The sequence below is a fragment of the Phoenix dactylifera genome, chromosome 11, assembly GCF_051530095.1.
Source record: "Phoenix dactylifera cultivar Ajwa chromosome 11, Ajwa_hap1_PhDact_Kaust_v1.1, whole genome shotgun sequence".
NCBI lineage: Eukaryota > Viridiplantae > Streptophyta > Magnoliopsida > Arecales > Arecaceae > Phoenix > Phoenix dactylifera.
In genome coordinates, this window is record NC_143200.1 from 28,729,587 (window position 1) to 28,755,221 (window position 25,635).

The 25,635-nt window shown below is 40.8% G+C and overlaps 3 protein-coding genes across 5 annotated transcripts; 2 read left to right on the top strand and 1 right to left on the bottom strand.

The window, feature by feature from the left end:
• The first annotated feature begins 3,335 nt into the window (after nucleotides 1-3,335).
• LOC103710488 (putative alpha,alpha-trehalose-phosphate synthase [UDP-forming] 9) lies at nucleotides 3,336-8,522 on the top strand. The gene is made up of 3 exons (XM_008796205.5): nucleotides 3,336-5,650; nucleotides 7,014-7,287; nucleotides 7,707-8,522. The coding sequence occupies exons 1-3, from the start codon at nucleotides 3,669-3,671 to the stop codon at nucleotides 8,025-8,027; spliced, it is 2,577 nt and encodes an 858-aa protein (XP_008794427.4). The 5' UTR covers nucleotides 3,336-3,668; the 3' UTR covers nucleotides 8,028-8,522.
• A 2,726-nt stretch (nucleotides 8,523-11,248) lies between these two features.
• LOC103710472 (protein transport protein Sec61 subunit gamma) lies at nucleotides 11,249-16,194 on the bottom strand. Of its 2 annotated transcripts, none has more exons than XM_008796188.6 (3): nucleotides 16,027-16,188; nucleotides 15,764-15,879; nucleotides 11,249-11,396 (listed from the first exon to the last, which is right to left on the bottom strand). In XM_008796188.6, the coding sequence occupies exons 1-2, from the start codon at nucleotides 16,118-16,120 to the stop codon at nucleotides 15,764-15,766; spliced, it is 210 nt and encodes a 69-aa protein (XP_008794410.1). In that variant the 5' UTR covers nucleotides 16,121-16,188; the 3' UTR covers nucleotides 11,249-11,396. The 2 variants fall into 2 exon arrangements, with proteins under 2 accessions (XP_008794410.1, XP_008794411.1); XM_008796189.5 differs by lacking the exon at nucleotides 11,249-11,396 and adding an exon at nucleotides 12,665-12,799 and having other exon boundaries at nucleotides 16,027-16,194.
• Nucleotides 16,195-17,560: 1,366 nt separating this feature from the next.
• LOC103710473 (serine/arginine-rich splicing factor RSZ21-like) lies at nucleotides 17,561-24,804 on the top strand. 2 transcript variants are annotated; one of them, XM_008796190.6, is made up of 6 exons: nucleotides 17,561-17,700; nucleotides 18,286-18,375; nucleotides 19,971-20,059; nucleotides 22,016-22,232; nucleotides 23,747-23,863; nucleotides 23,973-24,804. In XM_008796190.6, the coding sequence occupies exons 2-6, from the start codon at nucleotides 18,287-18,289 to the stop codon at nucleotides 24,010-24,012; spliced, it is 552 nt and encodes a 183-aa protein (XP_008794412.3). In that variant the 5' UTR covers nucleotides 17,561-17,700; nucleotide 18,286; the 3' UTR covers nucleotides 24,013-24,804. The 2 variants fall into 2 exon arrangements, with proteins under 2 accessions (XP_008794412.3, XP_088563836.2); XM_088707710.2 differs by having other exon boundaries at nucleotides 17,685-17,844.
• The last annotated feature ends 831 nt before the right edge of the window (nucleotides 24,805-25,635 follow it).

The window sequence follows — 25,635 nt, forward strand, 5'->3', positions numbered from 1 at the left end:
CTTGTCGGGTAACGGCGCTTCCAACCGACCATGGTGACGGCGGACCCATCATTTGTGCCATCAACCAAATCCATGATGAGATTATTTCTTCTAGCCTTTACCCTCAGCGCAAGCTTTCTCACCATTTCTGACAGCCCGATCCATTAAAGACTCCTTTTCCACACGTTACACTAAAGAAAGAGGTATATCAGCATCAGGAGCAAGTTAGCAAAGTAGTATTGATAAAAAGAAGGCAAAAGGTTCTTCATTTTCTCATGACACTCTATATAAAAAGAAGGCAATCATAAGTATTCAATTAATAGTCTTAGTAAACCTTTATTAGTATCCTAATTGGATGATAAGCTAATTTAACCTTATCCCAAGTTTTGGACCTCAATCCCTTTGCTTGGACTAGCTGCTTGGAGACCATGATAACTACTACAAACATTTTCTTAACACCCCACATGTAGCTGTTGGACAAATAGGATCACACCATGATCTTTATTTATGGGAAGACAAGCCTACGGATTTGCCTCGAAAAAACCTTCATTATTTCCCCGTGAGTTCCCCCCTTTGAGAAGTATTACAGCAAATCAGACGGCTGCGATTTTCTGGGCCACCATCTTATTCATGGACCCCCCACCCTTGAATCGCAAGGGAGTTGAAGCTAAATCGACAAAACACCGTTGGACTGTTCTGAATCCCTCCACTCCGTTCTAGAGCTCGTTTGGTTCATGAAAAAAGAAGGAAGGAAAGTGTGGTCAACGGAAAAGTAATGAGATGTCTCTTGTTTGGTTGGAGTTTTCAAAAAAAAGAGATGGAAAAGTTGTATTCCTATGGGAATAAAATTCCCACGTTTCATGAATAAATCTTTTTCATGAGAAACATAGGAAAGTTACTTTTCCGTGAGCCGGAAACCACTCCATTTCTATTTTTTTTCAAAAAGCCCTTTAGTATTAAAGAGGCATTAATGACTTAATTTCTATTAAGGGTATAATAGGAATTACACATAACTTTCGAAAAAAAGTTGATGGTCAACTAAACATAAGCACTTTGGAAATCTGTCACTTTTTCATTGTCAACGAAATATGCCAAAAGTACTTTTTCAGGTATTCTCTTCTCAGGAATCTGCTTCTTAAGAATCATAATTTTAGGAGGAAAAATGCTCCAGCCTTAGTGGTTGTGGGATTACGGTGTATTTATTTTTTCGAAATATTTTTGTATGGAGCAGGTTAACAAAATGGATACCCGGGAGCAGCATATCATCTTACTTCGTTCCTCGGTTCGGATAAAGTGGGCCCATATCCGGTTGACGTAGCGCGTTGGAGTTTGGTTGGTTTCGGATCACCTTCCCCGCATTACCCCCGCTCCCCTGCGCGACCGAAATGGTCAAAACGCCACGCGCCTGGTGCCACGTGTACTCGTCGTTCATCCCACGTCACCCTCCTCTAGACCATGGCGTGCCCTGCATGCCAGGTAGGACGTGGGTGGGACTTGACGGATCCCCCGGCGAAGCCCCTATCCGGAAAACACCCGACCGTATACGAAACTCTCTCCGTGCGGGCGGAGCATCTGCCGTCCTTTCTGCAGTACGAGCGGACGAGATGGATTTCCTCGCCTGGTCGCATACGGCGCGAATGTCTGCAGTCCAAAGTCGGCCGGTCACGCCCTTCGCACGTGCCGGGGAGCTCGAGCGCCGGCGTGCCACGATTCCAGGAATGGCGGGGCTGACGAGGCGCGTCTCTCTGCTGGCCACGTGGAGTGTCTGTGACACGTGGCAGGTTGCGGAGGCCGTCCAGATGCCTCCGTCTCGCGGATACCGTACCCCGGCCAGCTGGAGCTTGCTTGTGTCACGTGACCTGGCGTTGGAGGTCCGCTTCACTGCCACGTGTCAGATCGGCTTGGTTCCGAAGAAGTTTCGAATTCTTTATATGACTATATCGCCCCTCGTGCTTGCCCTGCCGGGCGCTCCACCTCTTGCTTTGCTTTCTACTTCAACGGCATGAATCTGAAGGGCGCGGTTAGGGTCACCTCCCGTAAGATTATTATTTTTTTTTTTTGCGTGTTGAGATAGTGTTCTACGGTCTACTAGTTGCCTTCAGGAGAGGAATAATTTTTCCTTTTCTTATATTTTCATAGTGTTGTGGGATGGGGTTCCCAGTTTAGTCCCACATCGGATAATCAGCGGAAAAGTCTGTGCCTTAAATGGGGGATGCAAACACCTCTTCTAACCGAGGGCCCTTTTGCGGGACAAAACCGTGAGGGTAGGGGGCAACCTCCGCGGACCCCCGCGCCGGCAGGGCTCGGGACTGTCATTGGGCTCCGGCCCTGGGCGACCTCCCGCAGACCCGAAGCGGCAATCCCAGAGCGGACAATACCTCGGGGAGGACGCGGATGTTTTCCCTGCTCGTCCGGTGTGCGGGTTGGTGTCGGGGTTCCGACCCCACATCAGATGGCGCTAGAGGAAGGGACCCGGCCACGCACAGACCTTCCCGCTGGGGGGGCTGTGTTGTGGGATGGGGTTCCCAGTTTAGTCCCACATCGGATAATCAGCGGAAAGGTCTGTGCCTTAAATGGGGGGTGCAAACACCTCTTCTAACCGAGGGCCCTTTTGCGGGACAAAACCGTGAGGGTAGGGGGCAACCTCCGCGGACCCCCGCGCCGGCAGGGCTCGAGACTGTCATTGGGACTGTCATTGGGCTCCGGCCCTGGGCGACCTCCCGCAGACCCGAAGCGGCAATCCCAGAGCGGACAATACCTCGGAGAGGACGCGGATGCTTTCCCTGCTCGTCCGGTGTGCGGGCTGGTGTCGGGGTTCCGACCCCACATCACATACCGAACTAGATAGGAAAACACTTAATTAAAAACAACGAAAAGTCTCGACCAGTGCGTTGTCTTGCATGGTTGGCTCTGGGGATCGTTTCCGGTCACTTCTCAAGGCGGTGACTGGATCTCAATTTGAATCCGGCGGGTCATTTCGCGTGGTAACCTCGTTGCAACGCATCGTAGGTTACTACGTGGCCGCCTGATCTGGTGTTCTCATGAAATGCCTCAGATCTAAACAACTCCCCAATCTTGACGCCACAAATGGCGGATAGGATGCAAGTAAGTGCAGCGCCAGAATCAAATCCCGCACAAGTCTATTAAGCGGGAGTCGAAAAGATAAGACTCGGGAGGCCAAATGAAAGAACCGCACGTGATTTGAATAAAACCTCCCATCACGGAGTCCACGCGGCCCAACTTCAAACCCGCCAACCACAAATTTCTTAAATACCTAAACTACCCCTGTACCTCGGTCGTAATTTCGCCATTTCGGTTATTAATATAAATCCGTTAAGTCTCTAGCCCGCCAGGCTATCCCCCCCTGCCCCTTCTTCCGTTTCTCCCTCTCTATCGACGACGAGCTCGGTTCCGTCCGGAGGACCAAAAAGGAGGAGGAAAGCCGAGACTTCTCCTCCTGTTATCCTCGCCTTCTGTTTCTCCAATCCCCAGAGAGAAGCAAGTAGAAGGAGACCGAGTTAAAGAAGACCCCACCAAATGAACCCCGCTTTCTCCTTCCTCCTCCTCCTCTGCAACACCCATCGATAGCCAAACCCTAACCCTCACCCTAAACCTAATCCCCAAACAGAAGGAAAAGGAAGAGAAGAAGGAGAAGAAGAAGAAAAGGACGGCGTTTAGGAGACGAGGAGATGCCTTCTAGGTCCTCAGCGAACCTTCTGGACCTGGCCACCGCCGACTCGGACTTCCCGTCGTCGCCCCGCCACCCGTCCCGCCTCCCCCGTGTCATGGCGGACCCGTGCATACTCTCCACCGCCGGCGCCGCCGACTCCCCGCCGGCCTCGCCGTCGCCGCGGCCGCCGCAGCGCCGGATCATTGTTTCGCACCACCTCCCCATCCGCGCGACCCCCGACCCCGCCGCTCCCTCCGCCTGGTCCTTCTCCTACGATCCCGACGCCCTCGTCCTTCAGCTTCGCTCCGGCCTCCCCACCGGCGTCGAGGTCCTCCACGTCGGCACCCTCCGCGGCCTCCCCGATGGCCTCGACCCCGCCTACCATGACGCCGTCGCCGCCCACCTCCGCCGCGACTTCCGCTGCGTCCCCGTCCTCCTCCCCCCCGACCTCCACGACCGCTTCTACCACGGCTTCTGCAAGCACTACCTGTGGCCCCTCCTCCACTACCTCCTCCCCCTTATTCCCTCCTCCCTCGGCGGCCTCCGCTTCGATCTCTCCCTCTGGCGCTCCTATCTCTCCGCCAACAAGCTCTTCGCCGACCGTCTCACCGAGCTTCTCAACCCCGACGACGACTTCGTTTGGATCCACGACTACCATCTCCTCGCCCTCCCCACCTTCCTCCGCAAGCGCTTCCCGAGGGTAAAGCTCGGATTCTTCCTCCATTCCCCCTTCCCTTCCTCCGAGATCTTCCGCACCATCCCCGTCCGCGACGACCTCCTCCGCGCCCTCCTCAACGCCGACCTCGTCGGCTTCCACACCTTCGACTACGCCCGCCACTTCCTCACCTCATGCTCCCGATTGCTCGGCCTCGACTACCAGTCGAAACGAGGGTACATCGGCGTCGGTTACCACGGCCGCACCGTCACCATCAAGATCCTCGCCGTCGGGATCGACATGGGGCAGTTCCGTTCCATCATGGCGTCGCCGGAGACGGCCGACCAGGTCCGGGAGCTCAGGGAGAGGTACAAAGGCAGGACCTTGCTGCTTGGCGTGGACGACGTCGACCTGTTCAAAGGGATCGGATTGAAGTTTCTGGCGATGGAGCAGCTGCTGGAGGAGCACCCGGAGCTGCGGGGCCGGGTGGTGCTGGTCCAGATCGCCAACCCGGCAAGGAGCCACGGCAGGGACGTGCAGGAGGTGCAGGACGAGATCCTCTCGATCACGAGGAGGATCAATCACCGGTTTGGCCTGCCCGGCTACGAGCCCATCGTCGTCATCGACCGCCCGTTGTCCACCCACGAGAAGGTTGCCTTCTATGCCGTCTCAGAGTGCTGCGTGGTGAATCCTGTAAGGGATGGGATGAACCTTGTCCCGTACGAGTACACCGTGTGCCGGCAAGGGAGCCTGGCATTGGAAGGATCTCCGAAGAAGAGCATGCTCGTGGTGTCGGAGTTCATCGGGTGCTCCCCATCTCTCAGTGGGGCAATTCGGGTCAACCCCTGGAATGTGGACGCTGTGGCAGAGGCCATGAATTTGGCTCTCGCGATGCCGGAGGCCGAGAAGCAGCTGCGGCACGACAAGCACTATAAGTATGTTAGCTCTCATGATGTCGCCTACTGGGCGAGGTCATTCGATCAGGACTTGCAGCGGGCGTGCAGAGACCATTTCCTCCGGAGGTGTTGGGGGATTGGATTCGGGATGAGCTTCCGAGTCGTCGCTCTCGGTCCTAATTTCAGGAAGCTTTCGGTCGAGCACATAGCCTCGGCATACAGGACGACGAATAGCAGGCTAATATTGCTGGATTATGATGGGACGATGATGCCGCAGACTTCAATCAACAAAACACCAAGCAGCGAAGTTACTTCGATCTTGAACAGCCTGTGCTCGGACCCAAAGAATGCAGTTTTTGTTGTCAGCGGTAGAGGGAAGGACGAGTTGAGCAAGTGGCTCGCGCCATGCGAGAAGTTAGGAATCTCTGCTGAGCATGGATATTTCACGAGGTAAGAATTCTTGTTTAATTTCTTCGTTTATTACATTTGCTTTAGAATACGATGTTCTCTAATCTTGCTTACCTTAGAAGATTTATAATCAAAAGAAACAATTATCTTGTAATCTTGCTTACCTTAGAAGATTTATAATCAAAAGAAACAATTATCTTGAATTAAATATTGGTAGAGTGGTGGAAGTATAAACTGTTCCAAGACAAAATTATTCCGACTTATGACTTTCCCAGCATCTTCCTTATCTGTTATAGAGTTTGTTAGTACATGGTTATATGTAATTATGTGATGCTATGTGTCAGTATTTGGCTTTTAATTTAGTTTTTGTATGAAGCATATAGAAAAGATGAGGATATCTTAATTAGGATCTTGCATGTGAAGATTATTGATAACAAGACGAGAGAAGGGATGTGAATTCTACAGCTAAGAGACAGAAGAAGAGTGAGGCACGTTAATGATCATCACAAATCTGATCTTTCTGAAATTTGAATGATACAAAGATCGATTTGGCTTTTATAGAAGTTTTAAGATGGTCAAACTGGTATCGTTTATTACATTTGCTTTAAAATACGATGTTCTCTAATCTTGCTTACCTTAGAAGATTTATAATTGAAAGAAACAATTATCTTGTAATCTTGCTTACCTTAAAAGATTTATAATCAAAAGAAACAATTATCTTGAATTGAATATTGGTAGAGTGGTGGAAGTATAAACTGTTCCAAGACAAAATTATTCAGACTTATGACTTTCACAGCATCTTCCTTATCTGTTATAGAGTTTGTTAGTACATGGTTATATGTAATTATGTGAAGCTATGTGGCAGTATTTGGCTTTTAATTTAGTTTTTGTATGAAGCATATAGAAAAGATGAGGATATCTTAATTAGGATCTTGCTTGTGAAGTTTATTGACAACAAGATGAGAGAAGGGACGTGAATTCTACTGCTAAGAGACAGAAGAAGAGTGAGGCACGTTAATGATCATGACAATTCTGATCTTTCTGAAATTTGAATGATACCAAGATCAATATGGCTTTTATAGAAGTTTTAAGATGGTCAAACTGGTATCAGTTGGATCATATGATGTAATCATAGGATGGCATTTTAGATGTCAGAATATGGAAATGAAATACAGCAAATCCAAGCTCATTATTGAGGGGAATGTATGAATGAATCCTATCATACTTTGTAGTTATTTCTAATTAATGATGCAATAATTTGTAACTCGTTACATTTCTTGCAGTTCATGTTGTATATATGATTAAGTAATGGCATCTCTATTTCATATAATTTCAACAGAAGGGTGGATAATGGATTTTGTACGGCTAATGATGGTTTATCTTGAATTATTTTCTGTCACTGCAGGTGGAGTCGGGATTCTCCTTGGGACTCATGCATGTTGATAGCCAACTTTGATTGGAAAAAGATTGCAGAACCTGTAATGAGGCTCTACATGGAAGCAACTGATGGTTCTTACATCGAACATAAAGAAAGCGCATTAGTCTGGCATCATCAAGATGCTGATCCTGAGTTTGGGTCTTGCCAGGCAAAAGAACTCCTTGATCATCTAGAGAACGTGCTTGCCAACGAACCTGTGGTTGTGAAAAGGGGGCAACATATTGTAGAGGTAATCCCTCAGGTAAGAAAAACTATTGTAGCTTATTTTATAATTTCACCACCTCTTCTGAATTGTCAGTTTCAATTTAGACAAAAGGATGTCCATTATCTATTGATTGTGAAATGAACATAGCTTTCAAACTAAAGGTCCATAGATTAGGATTGACTTCTGGACAATCTCTGCCCACCTTATATTTTGATAACCCTATCTCTTGACTACGTATAATAGGGTTATCATCTCCACAAGATTCTGATTTGGATTTCATAAACAAGCGTCCGCATCAGCATGGGCCACGCCTTTGCTGATTTGCAAATATGGGCACTCATGTAGTGTTTTTCATTTTAAAAGAAATTTTTTTTTGTCTCTGTATTTCATCATCGGTAACTGTTAAAAATTTGGATTATAGACTTATTGGCTTATATATGTGGGATCATATGCAGGGTATAAGCAAAGGTGTGGTGGTGGAAAATCTTATTGCGACCATGCTGAGCAGAGGAAAACCACCAGATTTTGTATTATGCATCGGAGATGATCGATCTGATGAAGACATGTTTGAGAGCATCATGAGTTACATGAATAATCCATCACTGCCAGCAATATCTGAAGTCTTTGCATGCACCGTAGGGGAGAAACCGAGCAAGGCTAAGTACTATCTTGATGATACAGTCGACGTAGTAAAAATGCTTCAGGGTCTAGTAAATGCATCATCACGACCACCTGGACCATCACAATGTCAAGTCTCATTTGAAGGCTATCTCTGAATGAACACAAGGTTTTCTTCTTGGTCTGTCAGATCTGATCTGATCCATCGAAACATCTTGGTTAGAGGTTGAGCCTAGTTAGTCTCATGGTTTGTTGTCACTTGGATGATGTTTGCTGGAGGTCAGGCACGCTTATGATTCATGGGGTCAGAAACTGTTAAAGCCATTTTATCTGATTTTGTGGATTTGGTAGCCAAGAGGAGGATTTGTTGCATAAGGAATGCTTTGAGATCTACCCGAAGGGAACGTATAAGCTGATTTGTTTCCGATTATCATACTGTAGCTGGAGCTGGTATTCCATATCCGGTCCATCCTGTTCATTGTAGATTACACATAAAAAGGTTTCCTTTTTTTTTCTTCAGCTTTTCTTTGTAGATGCAGCTCACAGATGTATATGATTTCACTCATTTCATGTTCCTTTCTTCTGATATATGTATCTTGTCAGACACTTTTCTACATTCATTGCATGTTAATATATAGCCATTGTTTCCTTAACGATAGGTTTACTCTGCTAACTGCTTGTAAGGCAGTCATTATAAAGGTTTGAAGGAAATCAATCTTTTTTGTGGTTCTCAATCAATTTCTAGGCACTTCCCATTTCTCTGGGCCACTTCCTGATGCAAACAGCTTGATGTTAACCAAATGTTGATCCAAATGAGACCATTTGGAGGTGGCCCTCTCCTTTTTATTTTATTTTTTTATTTTATTTATATTTATTATTATTTTTTTTGGTAAAAGACGGCAATTCATATAGCTCTAACGTGAGTATAGCTTGCCAAGTCAGAAGAAAGTAAAAAGTACAAAGGGGGCGGAAGCTCCACTGTGGGCGTCTACAAGAACTCCCGTGAATGATGAGCAACATAGGAGGCGATTTAGTCTGCTGGCCTGTTCGTCTTTCGAAAAACATGAGCTACCTGGTGCACACCCCACTCCACTACCAGCCTCCGTGTCTCACGAATAAGTGGATGTCCATCTTTATATCTATCCGCGCTCTAAATCCACTTGATCACCATAGATGAGTCCCCCTCGATGTACATCCGCTCGGCATCGAGCACCTGCCTCGCATATGATATCCCCTCCTAGGCTGCTCGAAGTTCTGCTCTAACTACGGTTAGGCCTAGCGTGCGTCGACCCTCTGCTACTACCAGACTGCCATGGTGGTCTCTGATCACAAATTCAACACCTCCGGACCTCCCATCTCCCGACATGCTACCATCAAAGTTCATCTTGAGAAAATCAGGAGGTAGGGGTACCCAAAAAACGAGAGCGAATCTGAACGCTGTAACAACAAAGCAAGTATCCTAGATGTCTCCAACCATCCTAATAGAATACATAGCAGCGCATGACGAGGTGGCCCTCTCCTTCGGTGATGTGTAGAAGCAAGAATCTGACGATGAACTACGCAGCGCGAAATATGACTGGTTCAAATTGAAAGTTGAACTGGCGGCGTGCTTGAAGTGCTTTTCTTTGTTTTTTAAAGAGAGAGAAGAGAGAGAGAGAGAGAGAGAGAGAGAGAGAAGATTCCGCTGCTGTCCTTTCTGGGTTTGGAATGGGTTGACATCAGCGCTAGTTAATCTTTCTTTATTAACTTATTGGGTGATTGGATAAACGTGAGGAACTAGAACTCTTTGATCTCTTTCTATTCCTCCTCTTTTGGACCTTTTCTTTGGCCTTGAACCGTTCTCTAGTTAAGGAGGGAGAAATAGACTACGTGTTGAGTTGGAGAAGAGAACCGTGCGAATCTAAGCTGCTGGTCGCTAGTGATATATATCCGATTGGAAGAACATTCCACCATGATGGGTAAATAGTGATAGGCTAAGTGGGCTGATTGTTTTCATTCTGAAGTGATCTTGACGTTCATGACCGGGTACACCGCTGAAACAGGATGGTTTCTAGCATCACCTGGAATCTTTCGGGGAATACTTGAAGGAAATTTAGGGATAAAGGTTGGGAAGTTCAAAGGAAATTTGAACTAGGCCAAGAAGTTCGCTTATTTTGATAATATTGCATAGAATATTACTGCACCTGCCGACAGAGATCATTATTGTCACCACGGCAGCATAAGGTCACAAATCCATGGTTCTCGCAATGAAATGGATCATTATTTTTCAAGCAACGAGTTACGGTTATTTTCCAATTAAAAAAAAAGGTATCACAGGAATGATGGCTAGCTCCATTAGCTACCATATAGATTTTGCTGACATAAAATGTATACCTGGAGGACTGAGACATGGACGACCTGCATCCAAGAAATTTTTTCCCCTTTCTTTCTTTCTAGTAGAAAACTTCAAATAACTCTATAATTAATTATGAACTTGGAAATTAAAGGCTAGATCACTACCTCTTTTTTTCTTTCAATAATCAGTATATATATAAAGAGAGTGCATAAGATCATGTGGTTCCAACCATAGAAGCATTCTAGTATTACTGAGGATAAGCAATGACCTGATTATGCGGTTACAACTGCAGAAGCATTCGGTTTCTAAAAAAGCAGAAGAGTCGAAAGTTATTCTATTTCAATCCAGTAGATTAGGTTCTATCTAATTCGAATACTTGTAAGTGGAGAAGCCCATTAGATCGAGATGATGGACAGCCAAATGATGGCCAAGAATTGTGATATCTTAGTGCCATGTAAGAGCTGCTTTTTTTTTTTTTTATTCCATAAGGTTGCAGCTGAGTCATCTTGAGAACAGAGCCAGCCAGCTGGAATATTATTATCCAAGTCATAAGAAAACGAAACATCTCTTCGTTATGGGAAAATCCCAATATCCCGTTCCAGGAGTACTGTTGTAAGAAATTCTCATCTTTAAATGGAAATCTTTCTTCAGGTAACGGCATTGGGTATACCGTCTTTCCATGCCTCCTAGTTGTTTGAATGAAGGAAACAAGTTCATCAGTCTTTCTGCTATCGGTCTATGTAAAAGGGCCCATCTATCTTTCCGGTTAGCAAACCTCTCCTTTGCTTCTTTTGCTTCCACTAGTTCTTGAGGGAAAAGCTCAACAATAATAACCTTTAGCGCTGAGAATGTATGCTGTCATTTCACAATCAGCAACACCTAGATGTCTGCTTCTTTACCAAGGAGAAATTGTTAAGATTTAAACGCTGGTTGATGCCTGATTAAATTCAATTAACTGGAGTTAACCACAAAAATGTGGTATACAGTAAGCTCATGTTAATATATATATATATATATATCAAAAATATCTCAAGTCTAAGAAAGTGACTATGAAACCAAACTGCTTTAGCTTAAATCTCTAATGTAACAATCAGGTTTTTAGTAATAACAAATCGTCCTTCCTAGAGTCAAAAGAAACTGGAAAACTCGCGAATGTGTTGTTTCTCCATCTCTTCTTAGAACAGCTCTTATTCTGCGAGAAACACATGGTAGAGTTACACAGATGAACATTATCATGTTTGACATGAATATGATGCAGTGAGAAAACCTTGAATCATACAAAAATGAGAAAAATAAATGAGAAAGCATATGGGCAAAAGACAATTATGTCTCAGATGCAGATATATCAAGCAGTTAGCAAGAAACAAGTCACAACTGAAATGTTAAAGACCTGTGACAACCCTAAAACTCAAACCTGTATTTGCCATCATGGAAGAGAAAACATGCGCACCTGAAGGTCCAATAAGACACCTACAGAACGGCTGCAGCTAAAGCCACTCAAGTGAGAATCTTCCCCACCATGCTACCAATGCCAGAAGAACTAAAGTTTCCAATTCAATTAGGACTCGCTTGGTTCACGGAAAGAAATTTACCTCATTGAAATGTTTTTTCTGAATATATAATTACTTGGAAAAGTGATTTTTGCATGTTTAGTTAGCCGTGTGAAAATGACAAAGAAAAAACACTTTTTAAAATAACTTATGTTTGGTCGAGCATCTACTTTAGTAAAAAAAAATTATATAAAATACATGTTATACCCTTAATAAAGTTGTGTAACATGCCCGTAAAACATCGCATGCATAATTTTTAATAGCTATTTTTAAATATTTTTAAATCTAAAAATATTCTTAAATATTTAAAATATTCTTAAATATTTAAAAATATGTATTAAAAAAATTTCTTGTGTTGAGTTTTTAGGGTTCTAACAATTTTTAATCGTTAGACAATCTTTTTAGATTATGCTAATTTTTAATAGTTATTAATACATTTTTATATTAAAATTACCACAACTTCTTTATATTATGGTAATTTTTAATAGTATAAAATTAATTATTAAAAATAGCTATTACAAAAATTATGATGGTTTAAGGGCATTTTTGGTAAACAAATTACTGCAATTCTTAACCTATGGGAAAGTGACTTGCCCATGTCCCACATAGGTTTTTCTTTTCATAAAATGTAGAAAATTTATTTCCATAGAAATGCTACTTTTCCACCTCTCTTCTTTGAAATCTCCAACAAATATATATATTTTTATTTTTCCATTGACCACACTTTCCATCCTCCTCTTCCTGCGAACCAAAGGAGTCCTTAACGATATCCTAATTCCTAAAATCATGGTCTGACATTTCGATATAAGAGCAAAAATCTCAGATCAGATTACATATTGTTCCACTACCATAAAAAAGTTTAGCATCATTGCCTCTACCAAGAAAGTAGAAACAACATATTTAGAACAACCTACCACCCATTTTCCCACATCACCAAACACAAGATCAAGTTCGATAACTCCTTTCCAATACTACTTGTTTTGCCTTACGTAATCGAAGAAAGCATCCTCAAAACGTACAGGAACATTAATGCAAGTTCATCAACCTGCATGAATAAAGTAGAAAACATAGTTTACTCATTACATATAGTGAAGAAAGTAAGTAGTGATCCCATAACCCATCCAGTACATAATGCAGATAATTGATTAAAGGCCTTCTGCAGGTACTATTTTTAGCAAGTGGTAGTCATAAGTCAGGATCAACATTGGCTTGCCAACCAACAAAAGAAATCCCTCAACTTCTTTGGAATATGGCTCTCGTTCCATGACATCATGATAACCTACCTCCGATATGTCATGCAATGTGCATGGTTTTTAATAGGTTTCACATTTGCAGTAGACTGAACAGAGATGATGCTTAAAGCTTATCCCTCAACCTTTTAGACTTGGAAGTGAACAAGATCTGGCAAATCCTGAAGCTATGCACATCCTACCTAAATCAAGGAATATAAACTTCATTGATTACATTGGACCAATCAAGTGATCACCTTTTTCCTACTCTAGTTAATTCCTTAATATTAAGTTCCAGACGAAATCTTTGGTGAGCTTCTCATAAGAGTTCACAGGAACTACACAAACATCACATCCTGCAAGGATTGTTCGCTACTTTTTTAAAAGGTAATGTCAATTCAAAATCTCAAATTTCCCCTTTCCAAGATGAAGCATGACCTCCTAACATGTACACTCTTCAATCTTATAAGCATCACCCAAGAAAGCAGATTGAATGTTTCTTACTAACATGGCTTGCCTAACTTTCCACCAAATGCAACACCATCCAGCCCAAAATTGTCATACTCATCAGAATTAAGAGCCAAATTCCAGTTTACTAACCTTTCAAACAGGTGCAAAGAAAATTTCTACTCGCAATCTTTCTAGGAATGCAAAATTAGCTAGAAGCATTTCGAGGAAAGACAAGAGTAAAGACGAGAGTACTAGCTGGATTTTCCTCTCAATGAGAAAAGCATCTTCCTTCCCCAAAGGCAAGCACAACCATGCCAAACATGGATATTGAGTGCTGTGAGGGTATAAGAAAAAGTGCTGTGAAACAGAGGGGATCGCTATAGAATACTTAATCATACTTCAACATAAAACCTATTCATATACAGGACAATTATTAGCATCCAAATATTACGAAAAAAAAGTCAACTATTGACTTTTCAAGCTTTTTTGCATGTAACATCATCAATAGGGGATGTTGTACTCGGTGATATCAATGATGCCTCACATGCACAAGAGGCTTGAAGGACCTCACAAATTTAACTTAGTAGCTAGAATCCTCCACTGAAGGTGTTGCATTTGCTCCAAAATCTCATGTCCATACATGCTGCCTAAAATTAATAGCTTTTGCTACATATTTTAATTACGTAATTTCAGTATGGTGGCAATGTTATCATCTATTCTGTACCATTATAGGAAACTTTATATAATGAATTTCTTATTAAAAAACAACTAATTGAATATTTAAGTACTTTACTTATTTTACATGAATACTTCTAAGCACTTCCACATCCTGAATATTTTTAGAGTTCCACCTCATTCGTTCTACATCCAAATGTGCTTCAACACCTAGTCACGGCTCAAATAACAAGATACTTCGTGATAAGTCCATCTTCTAGTCAATACACTGCAGCAAAAGAATGACTACACCAATAAATCAATAAGTCATTCAAGCATTTGCCAGAAAGTTTATCATGGCGACCAGAAAGTTTATCATGACGACAGAAATTCTTCAGTATGGTCACAACCGCAAAACTGCTGCATTGATCACTTTAAATATTCACTCAATGCAATATTAATTTTTCTTGGCCAAACCATGGCATTGATCTCCATCTATAGTTGTAGCTCTACAGGCTGACCGAATGATGCAAAATCCTTCCTTCAGAAGTGGTCCCCAGTAGCATTTTAAGACATCCAAAAGAGGGAGGGGAAATTAAATAAATGCAGGAAATTAACTGATTTAACTTCTACCTAAGAAAATGTACGAAACTACCACAAAGTTCTGACTTCAACCAGTAAGACCTACCATACTTATTGGTGAACCTAAAGTTGCAGCAGCTAATTTCTTTTGAAAGTGGAAATCCGTGTATGTGCATACTATTTTAAGCAAATTGCATTGACAAGAGGATTGCTAATCTTAATTATTACCGATCCCCTCTATTTTAACCATACCATGATAATTTGTTTTCACAAAGAATAATGCTGGCACCTATGAAATCGTCCGCCAATTACTCATCCAACATGAAATAAAGGGGATGGTGGCCTTTTCCTGGAGTAAAATTCCCACTGTAGCATGGGAATGGGCAATCCAGCAAACTCCATCGCCTTTTCCTCTCACAAATAACAAACTGCATCTGGACTCCGGATCCGCTAAAGCTGATCTCCTAAAGGCAGGCAGGTTGTTTATTTCATAAATTATTTTATTTCAAAGATATAACTTTCTACAACGTCCATAACTGATGGCTCCTTCTCCATAAGGAAAGTGATATAACATGTGATGGGTTCAATCTACTGTTTCCAATGTAAATCAACCCTTCCGTGTAACTGAGTTCATACAAGGTTGCCAAACACAGGTATCGATTTAGTCTAAGGACTCCTCACATTTATTCGCATCACAAGTTGAACGAGTAAATCACAAGTAAAAATACCAACAAGCAGTGGTCATTATACAGTGAAGAAAGGATAGCAAGAAATTTCGTGTCAATGGTGTAGAAATCTTATAAGTTCTGAATGTCAAATATCCATCTCCTGCACAAATGCTTCATTAAGATCTACAGGAACCAAACCAATAGCAATTATTTTTTTTCCATATCTGACGGACGAAAGACGATACCAAGCAAAAACAGAGAAAATCTCAATACGATTTAGTAGCTAAGGGTACTGACTATAGAAAAAGGATACAAACTACTGGAAAAAAAAACGACCGTAATAACCGATATTTCACCAAAATCATTTTTTTTCTGAATTAATGACTATCAATACTTGGAAATTATTTCCGGTACACATCGCATTACCTAGCCGGATCCGACTATGATGTTGTTGATCGGGATAAAGATCAACTTCACGAAGAACCCCACGAATCCCATCACCACGAATCCGATCGCCGTGCGTGCCGCCACCTTCGTGAACTCTACAGCCCCGATCCGGAATGAAAACCGGAAAGATCCAAATGAAAGAATTAAAGATCCGAGAGCAAACAGAAAATTCCAAACGATATAACGCATCAAATCCCACGGATCGTTCAAATCGGAATAGGGGGGCCGAAATCGAGACTTACCCTTGCGGTCGGGCTTGTGGCATCTCTTGACGAGACGGAGGCTGTCCTTGGCGAACTCCCGCAAGGGATCGACGACGGAATCCAGGGCATCCATCGATCAAGGAAAACGAAGAAAGCGATCGCAATTCAAAACCCTAAAATCGAAAAAAGGAGGAGGAGGCCGGAAGGAAAAGAACGGGCAAGAAGCCAACCTTCCGTGTGGGCCCCACATCCACTGTACTGTGCCACGCGCTTGTATTTGATGCGGTGCGTATATCTTGGGTATCCGACGGAACTTGTATTTGATGCATGGATGCACAATTGGCGGCTCAAAAATAAGCCATGGGTGCACTGCACCGTATGAGATTTTCATTTATCATCCCTTATTTATCAGTTTTTTTTGGCATATTTGAGATTTTTGCAGTGGATGGTGTATGCTTACAAATTGATTTGCATTTTGAGTAAGTCCGTCTCGTTGGGGACTCAAGCTTTAGTTTGACAACAGATAACTAAGCAAGATTTGTTAAACCGGGCCGAACTGTTCAGTTTAGGCGGTACCAAACTGACCCAGTGCGAAATCGGATCCGTTCATCATTCATATTTGGTTCCAGCCCATACTGTCCGAAACTGATATTGGACTAACCGGAATCGGCTAGTTCGGGGCCGACTCGCACCAAGTCAATCCAATTCCAAACCAAGTTGAATATGGGCCACATGCCACTGCTCTATCGGTTCGGTACCAAACTGTACCAGGCGTCGACTAATACGAGTTCTGGTACTGGTTCGGCGGACCTTGCAACTAAGGTTATATTAGATATTTTTGTTATTTTTAAAATAAAAAAATGGAAAACTAAAATAATATTTTTTTTGCTAAATTTCTAAGGATAGAAAATGTGCTTAGTTTGCTTTCTCTTTTTTTTTTTTTTTTTAACCAGGACCGACGATGTGGCCAATGATGAGTGAGAGAAAAGGAGAATGGGGCTGCCGGGCTGGCGATATGGCCGAGTAGGAGAAAAAGCTCTACCCTAAACAAAAAGGAAGAAGAAGAAGAGTCGGAAGGAGAAAAATAAAAATATATTTTTAATAAAATAATCACTTTTATTTTTTTTTCAAAAAAATATAAATTGTTTAAAAATATATAAACAAAAATAGAGGATACGCCATTACAGTTTTTTTTCCCTCTCAATGTGGGCGAACACCATTACATTCTAGGAAAACTACAACGACTAGAGTCAGCACTCGTGAGAAGACTAGGATTTCGATGAAAGTTGGATGGCCGAAACGGAGGCTCTAAGGTTGCAGTAGCACGCAGCTCGCCTATAAATCAACAGGTTCATTCATATTGCAATGCCAGTAATGCCGTAGACAGCCATAGCAAGAAAAATCGTTTTATTATGGTCTCTAACGTGTCAGCCTCCGGATTGGGTCTAATTGAACAAACCTACACATGATCCGGTTGCAGCCCCGGCCCGGAGGAGTCATCCGATGGGTTCAAAGCGGCTCGAGCCCGGGTCTACTCGACCCGTCTCCACCTCTAAAAGTGATCCAGGGACCAGTGGCCTATGTATATCCCCCCCATCCGTTTTCTAGAAGGCAGACGCCAGGATAGCGTCTATTGGTGGGAGGGAAGCTCGTCGCCGTCGCCAGGATTTCAGGAGATCCCTAGTGTTCCCGATCTCGATATCTTCTTCGCGAGTAAGCAACGATCTCTTTGCTCTTTCTCTTTTATCGATCTCAGTTTATTCCCCTCGGTTTGGGGTTTGGGCGATCTACCATCGTGCGATCGAACCCTAGAATCTCGATCGATCTCTTGCCTGAAATCTTTGCGGCGCGAAAGAGGCAGGAGCTCGGCGATCTCAACACCCTTTCTGGATTTGTGAAATTTTAAGATATTTCTTATATAATTTCTTGATAGAATTTCTGTCAATATATCGTTTTCTTTTTTTTTTTTTTAATGTTATAGAGAAATATATTTGATCGATTGATAGAAAGAGGGAAAGGCAACCGGAAACTTATATTTTTGGGTATTTTGTTGCAACCGAACGATTGGATTCAGCGATCTCTTCTTCCCTAAATTTCTTTACCGTCTTACCTCTTTTCCTTCCTTTTCTTTCGGGTTTCCTAAAATTGCGATCTTGGATGATACTTGGTGTTTGATGTCCAAGATATCGTCGAATGTGATTAGTCCATCCTCTTTTTTCCTATATTAGACTGCACGAATTCAAGGATGTGGCTGCTTGTATATTATTTTGACTGATGCTAGTACATATCATTGTACAGAATGGCTCGTGTCTATGTTGGCAATTTGGATCCGCGAGCTACTGCCCGGGAACTTGAAGACGAGTTTCGGGTGTTTGGGGTTTTACGAAGGTAAGATGCTTGTGGCCAGGATGGATTTATGTATGTGACAGAACTAAGCAGGACTGCTATATTTTCTAGTTTTTGCAATTCTATCTTATAGGTTTAAATTCTTTTTGTTTGTTTAGATGCTAATTTTATACTTATTTAATAATGGGACTTATCTAATGATCACTCTTCTGGGGATTATATGTGCTTAAAGTTGCTTAATTACTTGATCTCTTTCATTTACGATCTACATATATGTATTAACTTGATTTTTTTTGTAGTAAATTACAAAAATCTTTCCGAGATTAAGGTGTATATTATATTTACACCCAATAGTATAAAAAATCCACGCTAAGGTTTCTTTTTATCTCATACTTGAACTCATCACTCATGAGAAATTTTGACTTTCATATGAGGTAAACGGATTCACTAACGTTGTTAATTTAACTAGGTGTAAGTGTAATAAACGTAAATCTTAAGATGGTTTTTGTAATTTACTCTTTTTTTTGTTTCTTGAGTTGTTTTTGAGTATTTGTGTTATGTAGTGTCTCGTAACCTTAAGCTAACGTGTGGGGAAGGAAGGAGACACACACTTCCAGTTGATGTTCTCTAACCCACACGTGCCTCTAAAAACATGCCCACTTCATGAATTTGCTGAAATCTTTGCCCAAAGCAATACACTTTTAATGCTCAAGGCACTTGGTGAAACCCAGCAAAAAGTAAAGGCTGATGAAAAATTTCATCATCCTTCTTCTGTTTGCATTATTTTCACCTGTTGCTTCTAGCTTTGGTGATATTGTTTTTCATAAGCTTGTGAATCATTTACCAGTGATATTGGAGAAAAAGTATGCACCATGTCACTTTTTTCAATAGGAACTCTTTGTGGCTTCTTTGGTTGTAAAGATTAATATATTTATAAGGAAAGGAGATGATTAATGGATAATGATTGATATATACCAACAAGACAGGTTATCTGTCATGTTTAGACAGTATTGATGTAAGACTATGTGATAAATAGCTTAATTGGAGAAGTTGAAGACTTGAAGAACTTGAAGAGATATTTAAGAGCAAGGAGGAGGCTTGATTGGAAGATACACGGTAAGGTAACGTTGGAGGTAGAGCATTGCTGTATGCAAAGTATAAATTTTGATCCTTGTACTATTATAGACTGCTTGTATACATAGAGAAAAATTTCTTTTTTTTTTCTTGACAAGTTGAGTTTTCTTTCCTTTCTTTTTTTAAAACCTTTAAATATTAACACATATTCTGTCTTAGCTCTTGATGTTATAAAAGTTCCCCTGTATCAAAGAAAGGTGGTCCACTAACATATTGAACAGGTTTCCATATTTTTATATGTTAGACAATCCCAAAAAATATTTGCTGTATGTGTTTATCTGAAACATTTGTAAAAGGTGATGAGTGTATCTAGACAAGTAAACAGTCTCTATGAAGATACTTGTTTGAGTTATTAGCTGCTTCATGTCGTCTTGGCAGATTTTTCTTCTTCCCTGTTTAGTTGAATGCTGTTCATGTGACTTAGTAACAAAGCATTATATACGCATGGACTTCGATCACTTTAGAATCTGTATTGTTTAGGTAACTTCTATTTTTTGATGCAGTGTATGGGTTGCCAGGAAGCCACCGGGTTTTGCTTTCATTGACTTTGATGACCGCAGGGATGCTCAGGATGCAATTCGTGAACTGGATGGTACATTGACAAGTTACATGTTATATTGAAATGTTTTGGAAATTTGGATAAGATCTTTGAGTTTAATGAAATAGTTCATTGTTTTAGAAACTTACGTCATTGTGTTCTTCTGAAATGTTTATCTAGACAGGCTATTTTTAACTGGTCATTGACCTTCATCCTTTGTGGCTATATCATACTTACTCAATGGATGAATCAAATATATCTTGAATGGCTGATTTTGGGATGACTTTTTCTGTATAACATTTAATAAGCAGGAAAATCATTATACATTTCTGTGTTATCTTATTGTCTTATTCTGCAATATTATTTTGTACAGCCAATAATTGTAAATCAATATAGTGCTGTAATTGTTAGAACTGTTATGTTGCTTCCCTTGCTATATCTCCATTTGCAATGGTTAGTATTTTAATACTATTTTGTCTTGAAACTTCTGGGATTGTATTTCAAATTAACTCTTTTGCGAATAATATTCCTCTTGTATAGTTACTCTCTGAAACATAAGGTTAAAGTGCAATCAATCATGTAGGTCTATTTTCTTGTCATCTGGCCTTCATGTTCCATGGCACACTCCATTCTTTCCTATGTTTATTTTCATGGATTTTGGTTCTGATTTGTCGAGCATTGGGTTCAAGTTGAGAGTTAATAATAAAATGCTCTCAGATTCATTCAATCAGAGCCTGATCTGTCATGCGTTTATCCGTCCTTCTGATTATGAACCTTTGCTTGTTCTACATTCTAAAATATGTACTACCCTTCTGAATTCAAAAGCCCGTACAACTCCTAGGCTCCATGAGAATCATAAGACTCAGCACTCTTTTCCATTTTTCTTATTTTTATCCCCATTCTACCAGCCAAACTTCGAAAACTCGGCCTTGGTTTTGGTTTTGATTTTGGCAGTTTTGGTGGTTTTGGAAGTTTCACTCCAAGTTTCAGAGTTTCGATCTAAAATTCAAGAAAAAATTAAAATTAAAATAGGAAAAACCCAAGAAAATCATTTTACAACATTTTAAAGTATTTTTTTGTTATATGGGTCTTTATTTGCATAGTTTTGACAATTTTAAGCTGAAATTGACATGATGTACAAGTGAAATTCATCAAATATGCTAGTATTCTGTACTATGAATATATGTTAGTTAATTCTTGAACTTCAAGAGATCAAAAATATACTTCTGAAGCTTTTTATTGACTTTTATATTCAAATAAATTTCTTCGCTTTTTAGAAGAATTAACAAGTAAATTAAATTTTGGTATTTCTCTCATATTGTTGAGGTGGCTATTTAATCAAATTCATAAAATAATAGTTCTATGTTTATTTTATATAGAAAATATGATTGGATATGAAACATCATATAGTCATTTGGTTGTAGCAATCTTTCAAGTTGATTGATGCTTGTTTTGAAGCATTCTGCTGCTCAAGGTTGGTAGAGCATGGGGTGGAAGGTTGTACACACACTAACCATATTGAAGGCTGTCACCTTCATGGACTTGGTGGGACCATTAAAACTCAACTAAGATAGGTGGGGAATAGTTGTGTTTGCATTTATGTATAATCCAAAAGCTTTTCTGTTTGTGGTGAGCAGCAGTGTAAAATGTTGACACTTTTGCAATAATATCTCAAAGGAGTAAATCAGAGGCTGTGATATAGGATACTGCATTAGGATTTTTTTATGTGCAAATACTTCATGCAAAGCCTTGAAGGCTTGTGATATATGTATTTTTATTCAGTTAGTCTGCATTGATGTATGAAATGTTTATGAGCATGTGAATTATAGATATATGTTTTGCTATGTTAAGCTTTGATTTTTCTCGGCTTGGACAAATATTCTACCACCTTGAGCATGTGAAGACTTGGAGCTATTTTTGACCTAACCTCACTTGATATTGTTAGAGCATTTTATGCAAAAAATATTTTACATTAAAAAAAAATCACCCTATGGGATTCTTTTGTAATAGGTAAGAATGGATGGAGAGTTGAGTTGTCCCATAACTCAAGTGGTGGCAGCCGTGGTCGTGACCGTCATGGTGGTTCTGATATGAAGTGTTATGAGTGTGGTGAACCTGGTCACTTTGCCCGTGAATGCCGTTTGCGAATTGGTTCTGGAGGATTAGGCAGTGGAAGGCGTCGTAGCCGGAGTCCCAGATATCGCAGGAGTCCAAGCTATGGTAGAAGGTAATAAAGAATATAACCAGTGTCACATGTTAACTGCCATTTGGAGCAACAATGCAGTCTCATTTCTATAGCGATATATGCAATCTCAGTAACCTTAGCTGTTGGTGACATGAGGGGTAATAGGGTTCATCCAGTTAGCGATATATGCAGTCTTAGTAACTAGTTGTTTGTCACATGAGGAGCAATAGGGTTCATGCGGTCAAATAGGTAGTTAACAGTGCCAACTGTTATCACCTACACAACTTCCGACAAACAACTTTCCACATGCCACTCACTTTTGTGTGATAAATATAATTCACATGCTAATTTTCCTGCCTCACACAAGTTGAATCAGTTATTTCAATTGAAAATATTTAGAATAAGGGGGGAAAAGGTGTTCTCAGGATGGCTGATCCAGATGTGTGGTACTTTTCTTTATGATTAGGACAGTTTGTTTAGATCTTTCTTGAAGTATCTTTCTGCTACTTGGGTTGATATTTTTTCAACAAAATTCTGATCACAATTTTGGAAAATTGTAAGAAACTCTCAAGCCATAAATGGATATTTTTTAAATGTAATGTTTCTTCTTATTTCATTATGTGTTAATGCAAAGATTTATAGCAGAGTCCATCCAATAGTTCACTAGGTAGTGCATGTATCAATTTTTAGATATATACTTTTATATATCTTTATTTTTATTTTTATTCATTCTCATCTTTCTGTGTTCTCCATTCTCATCTTGATTTTCTCTATTCACAAGTCCTGACCTTGTTACTCTCTAAATTATGTTGGCACTCTTTTGTGTTGGGAGGGACTCACATGGTAGCTGGCCGGTTTGAACAATTCACAAAGAATGGTTAAAATCAACTTACAGCATATGCTATGATTGAAAAGTGCTCCTTGCTTATGGGTAGCTTTACCATGATTTTGATTGAATTATGAAAACTACTCACAAATCAAAGTTAGTTATTGAAGAGTTCAGAACTCTCTTATTTGCACAATATCCTTACCTTGCAGTTATAAGAACTTCTCAATCCACTGGAGGGGCTTCATTTATATTTAGGATGAGGGAAAGTAAAGTAGTATGTCTATACATGAAGAGTATTTGACATCACAAACTTGAAGTAAAAACAGGATGCTTCCATGTCACTCCTAAATATTTCTTGTGGTATATATGCGATACTGGACTTGTTATTAGAATAATGTTTTTGAGTTAGCCTACTAGGTGTTTAGTTTAAAGCCCGGAATGCATGTTCTGGTTTTTCTTTACATTCTACTCAAAATACCTACTTTTCCATTGTAGATGTATATATATGACACTGGTAAATTTACCATTATTAAATGATAATGAGTTTAAGATACCTTTGTTCATTAGAGGATCAACTTTTACTATCTAAGGAACATTTTCAATGAACTGAGTATGGGATAGCACACTTCAAATTATTGTAATTCACATGCAACCATTCTTGTGGACATTGCTTGGCAGATGGACAGTATGATGGATTTCTTGCTAATAATTAATTGACCTTGAGCAGGAGCTACAGTCCTCGTTACCGCTCTCCAAGGCGACGCAGCGTGTCACCTCGTGGGCGCAGTTACAGCAGGTCACCACCATATCGCCATAGCCGTGATGAATCACCCTATGCTAATGGGTGAGCTTAATTCTTTTACACCTTATTATTGATTTATGACAGACAGTCGTTGGTATCACTTGTTTCATATGTCATATGAAGTGACTTATGATTAGTGATTGTTGTGCAGAAACTCTGCTGCCAGATATAGGAGCTGCAGTAGGAGCTGAGCACTGATACTGGCTTGATACTTCATCTTTTTCGACAATAGCTCCTTGGGCTTTGTTGGCTGTGAACTGTGTTCTATTTGAGCGACACTCAACAACGACTGCTTGAATTTGGATAAGTTATTTTTAACTTTAATTACCTTTCTATACATGTCTCCTATCATATGCCAAATAGTTTGTGGTTTTTGTAGTTTTAAGGAATAGGGAGATTTATAATAGGGATGATGCAATGCAACTAAGATCCATATTTTCTTTTCTTTTGTGTGTTGAGGATGGGTGGTCCTGCTTAACGACGTGCCCGACTTCGGCACCATTGCTTTTGTGGTTCTACTCCCACGTGGTTTTGTTCTTCGCTCGCACTCACCTGCTACCTTCGAACAAATTGCGATATCTTCTTTGCTTCTTGCCTTAGATGCTTCTCCGTGCTTGATATTCTTCGGCTGTGATGCTGCTTCTTTCGAAACTTGTAACGGCCCTTCCTCCTAACTTGAAGGTTTGAGAAGTTACTAAGCCAATATGTTCTCTGAAAAAAATTAGGCAATTCAGACTTTTACTTCCCAGACCTACAGATCTGCTGGATTGCTGCTCACTCACAATTTCGGAGGTGAGAAAAACCTAAAACTGCATCCTGTTTATTTGAGGGTCGATCTGGCTTATTTTTCTTCGGCCGCAAAATGTAGTTGAACATTTGGGAAGGAAAGTCCATGCTGGGTTGTGGGCTGTATCGTCTTGTGTTTTCATTATTGAGTCATTGGTTATCAATAGCCAAGAAGGATTTTATCACTTCAACAAAAATTGCTGCTCCCTTCAAGTGCGCTTTCACATGGTCATTTCATTTGCATTTTATTTCAACATCACTCTGGTTTGTCTGCTTGAACCTCCATTCATACATCCGACATGTTAACCACGGAACCTTGAACTAATGCACTAAGATGGAGCTTTGGGTGCTTCAGTAGTCTCTAGTTCATGGTGATTGGAGTGTCATTGAATTATGTGGCATTGCATAAAATCCTATCTTTTTACTAAGTTTGATGCAAATCTATGTTTTCAACCAACATTAACTTGCAAAACTAAATTACCTGGCTTAATGGATGTTTTTAGTGAGTGCTCTCAATGAGATAGTGGTCCGACCCACAAACAACTCTAGCTACTACTTATAAGATCATATTTGGTGTCTTTCTGTCATGGAATAAATCTCTTTTGATTGTGGATATGGTTCATTGCAACTTGCAACTACTGCGCCGATACTACAGAATTCCGTGAAGAGCATCGGTTGGTCAGAAAACTACTTTGAATAAGGCTGTATTTTGAAGTTGGTGGTACTTTGTTTGCTGTTTTTTGGTTAACCTTCTTTCGTAGCAATTTGATCAGCAGGGCGGCAAGTTTGTTGTTCTAGTGGTGCTTTATATGGGATTGCATTTATTATTCGTTTACATAAAACCCCTGTTCATGCTTAATTGCTTTGCGGGGACTGAAGGCTATGATCAGTTCTGCCGATTGTGGCTTTGAAGTATCAAGCTCTACGTTTGTGATGTTAAATTTTAAAAAAATCGTTCTACATTGAGCTGAATAAAAGATTTACCTGTGGGCCTGAAGGCTTGGCAAAGTGTTGGTTGCTGGGTATGT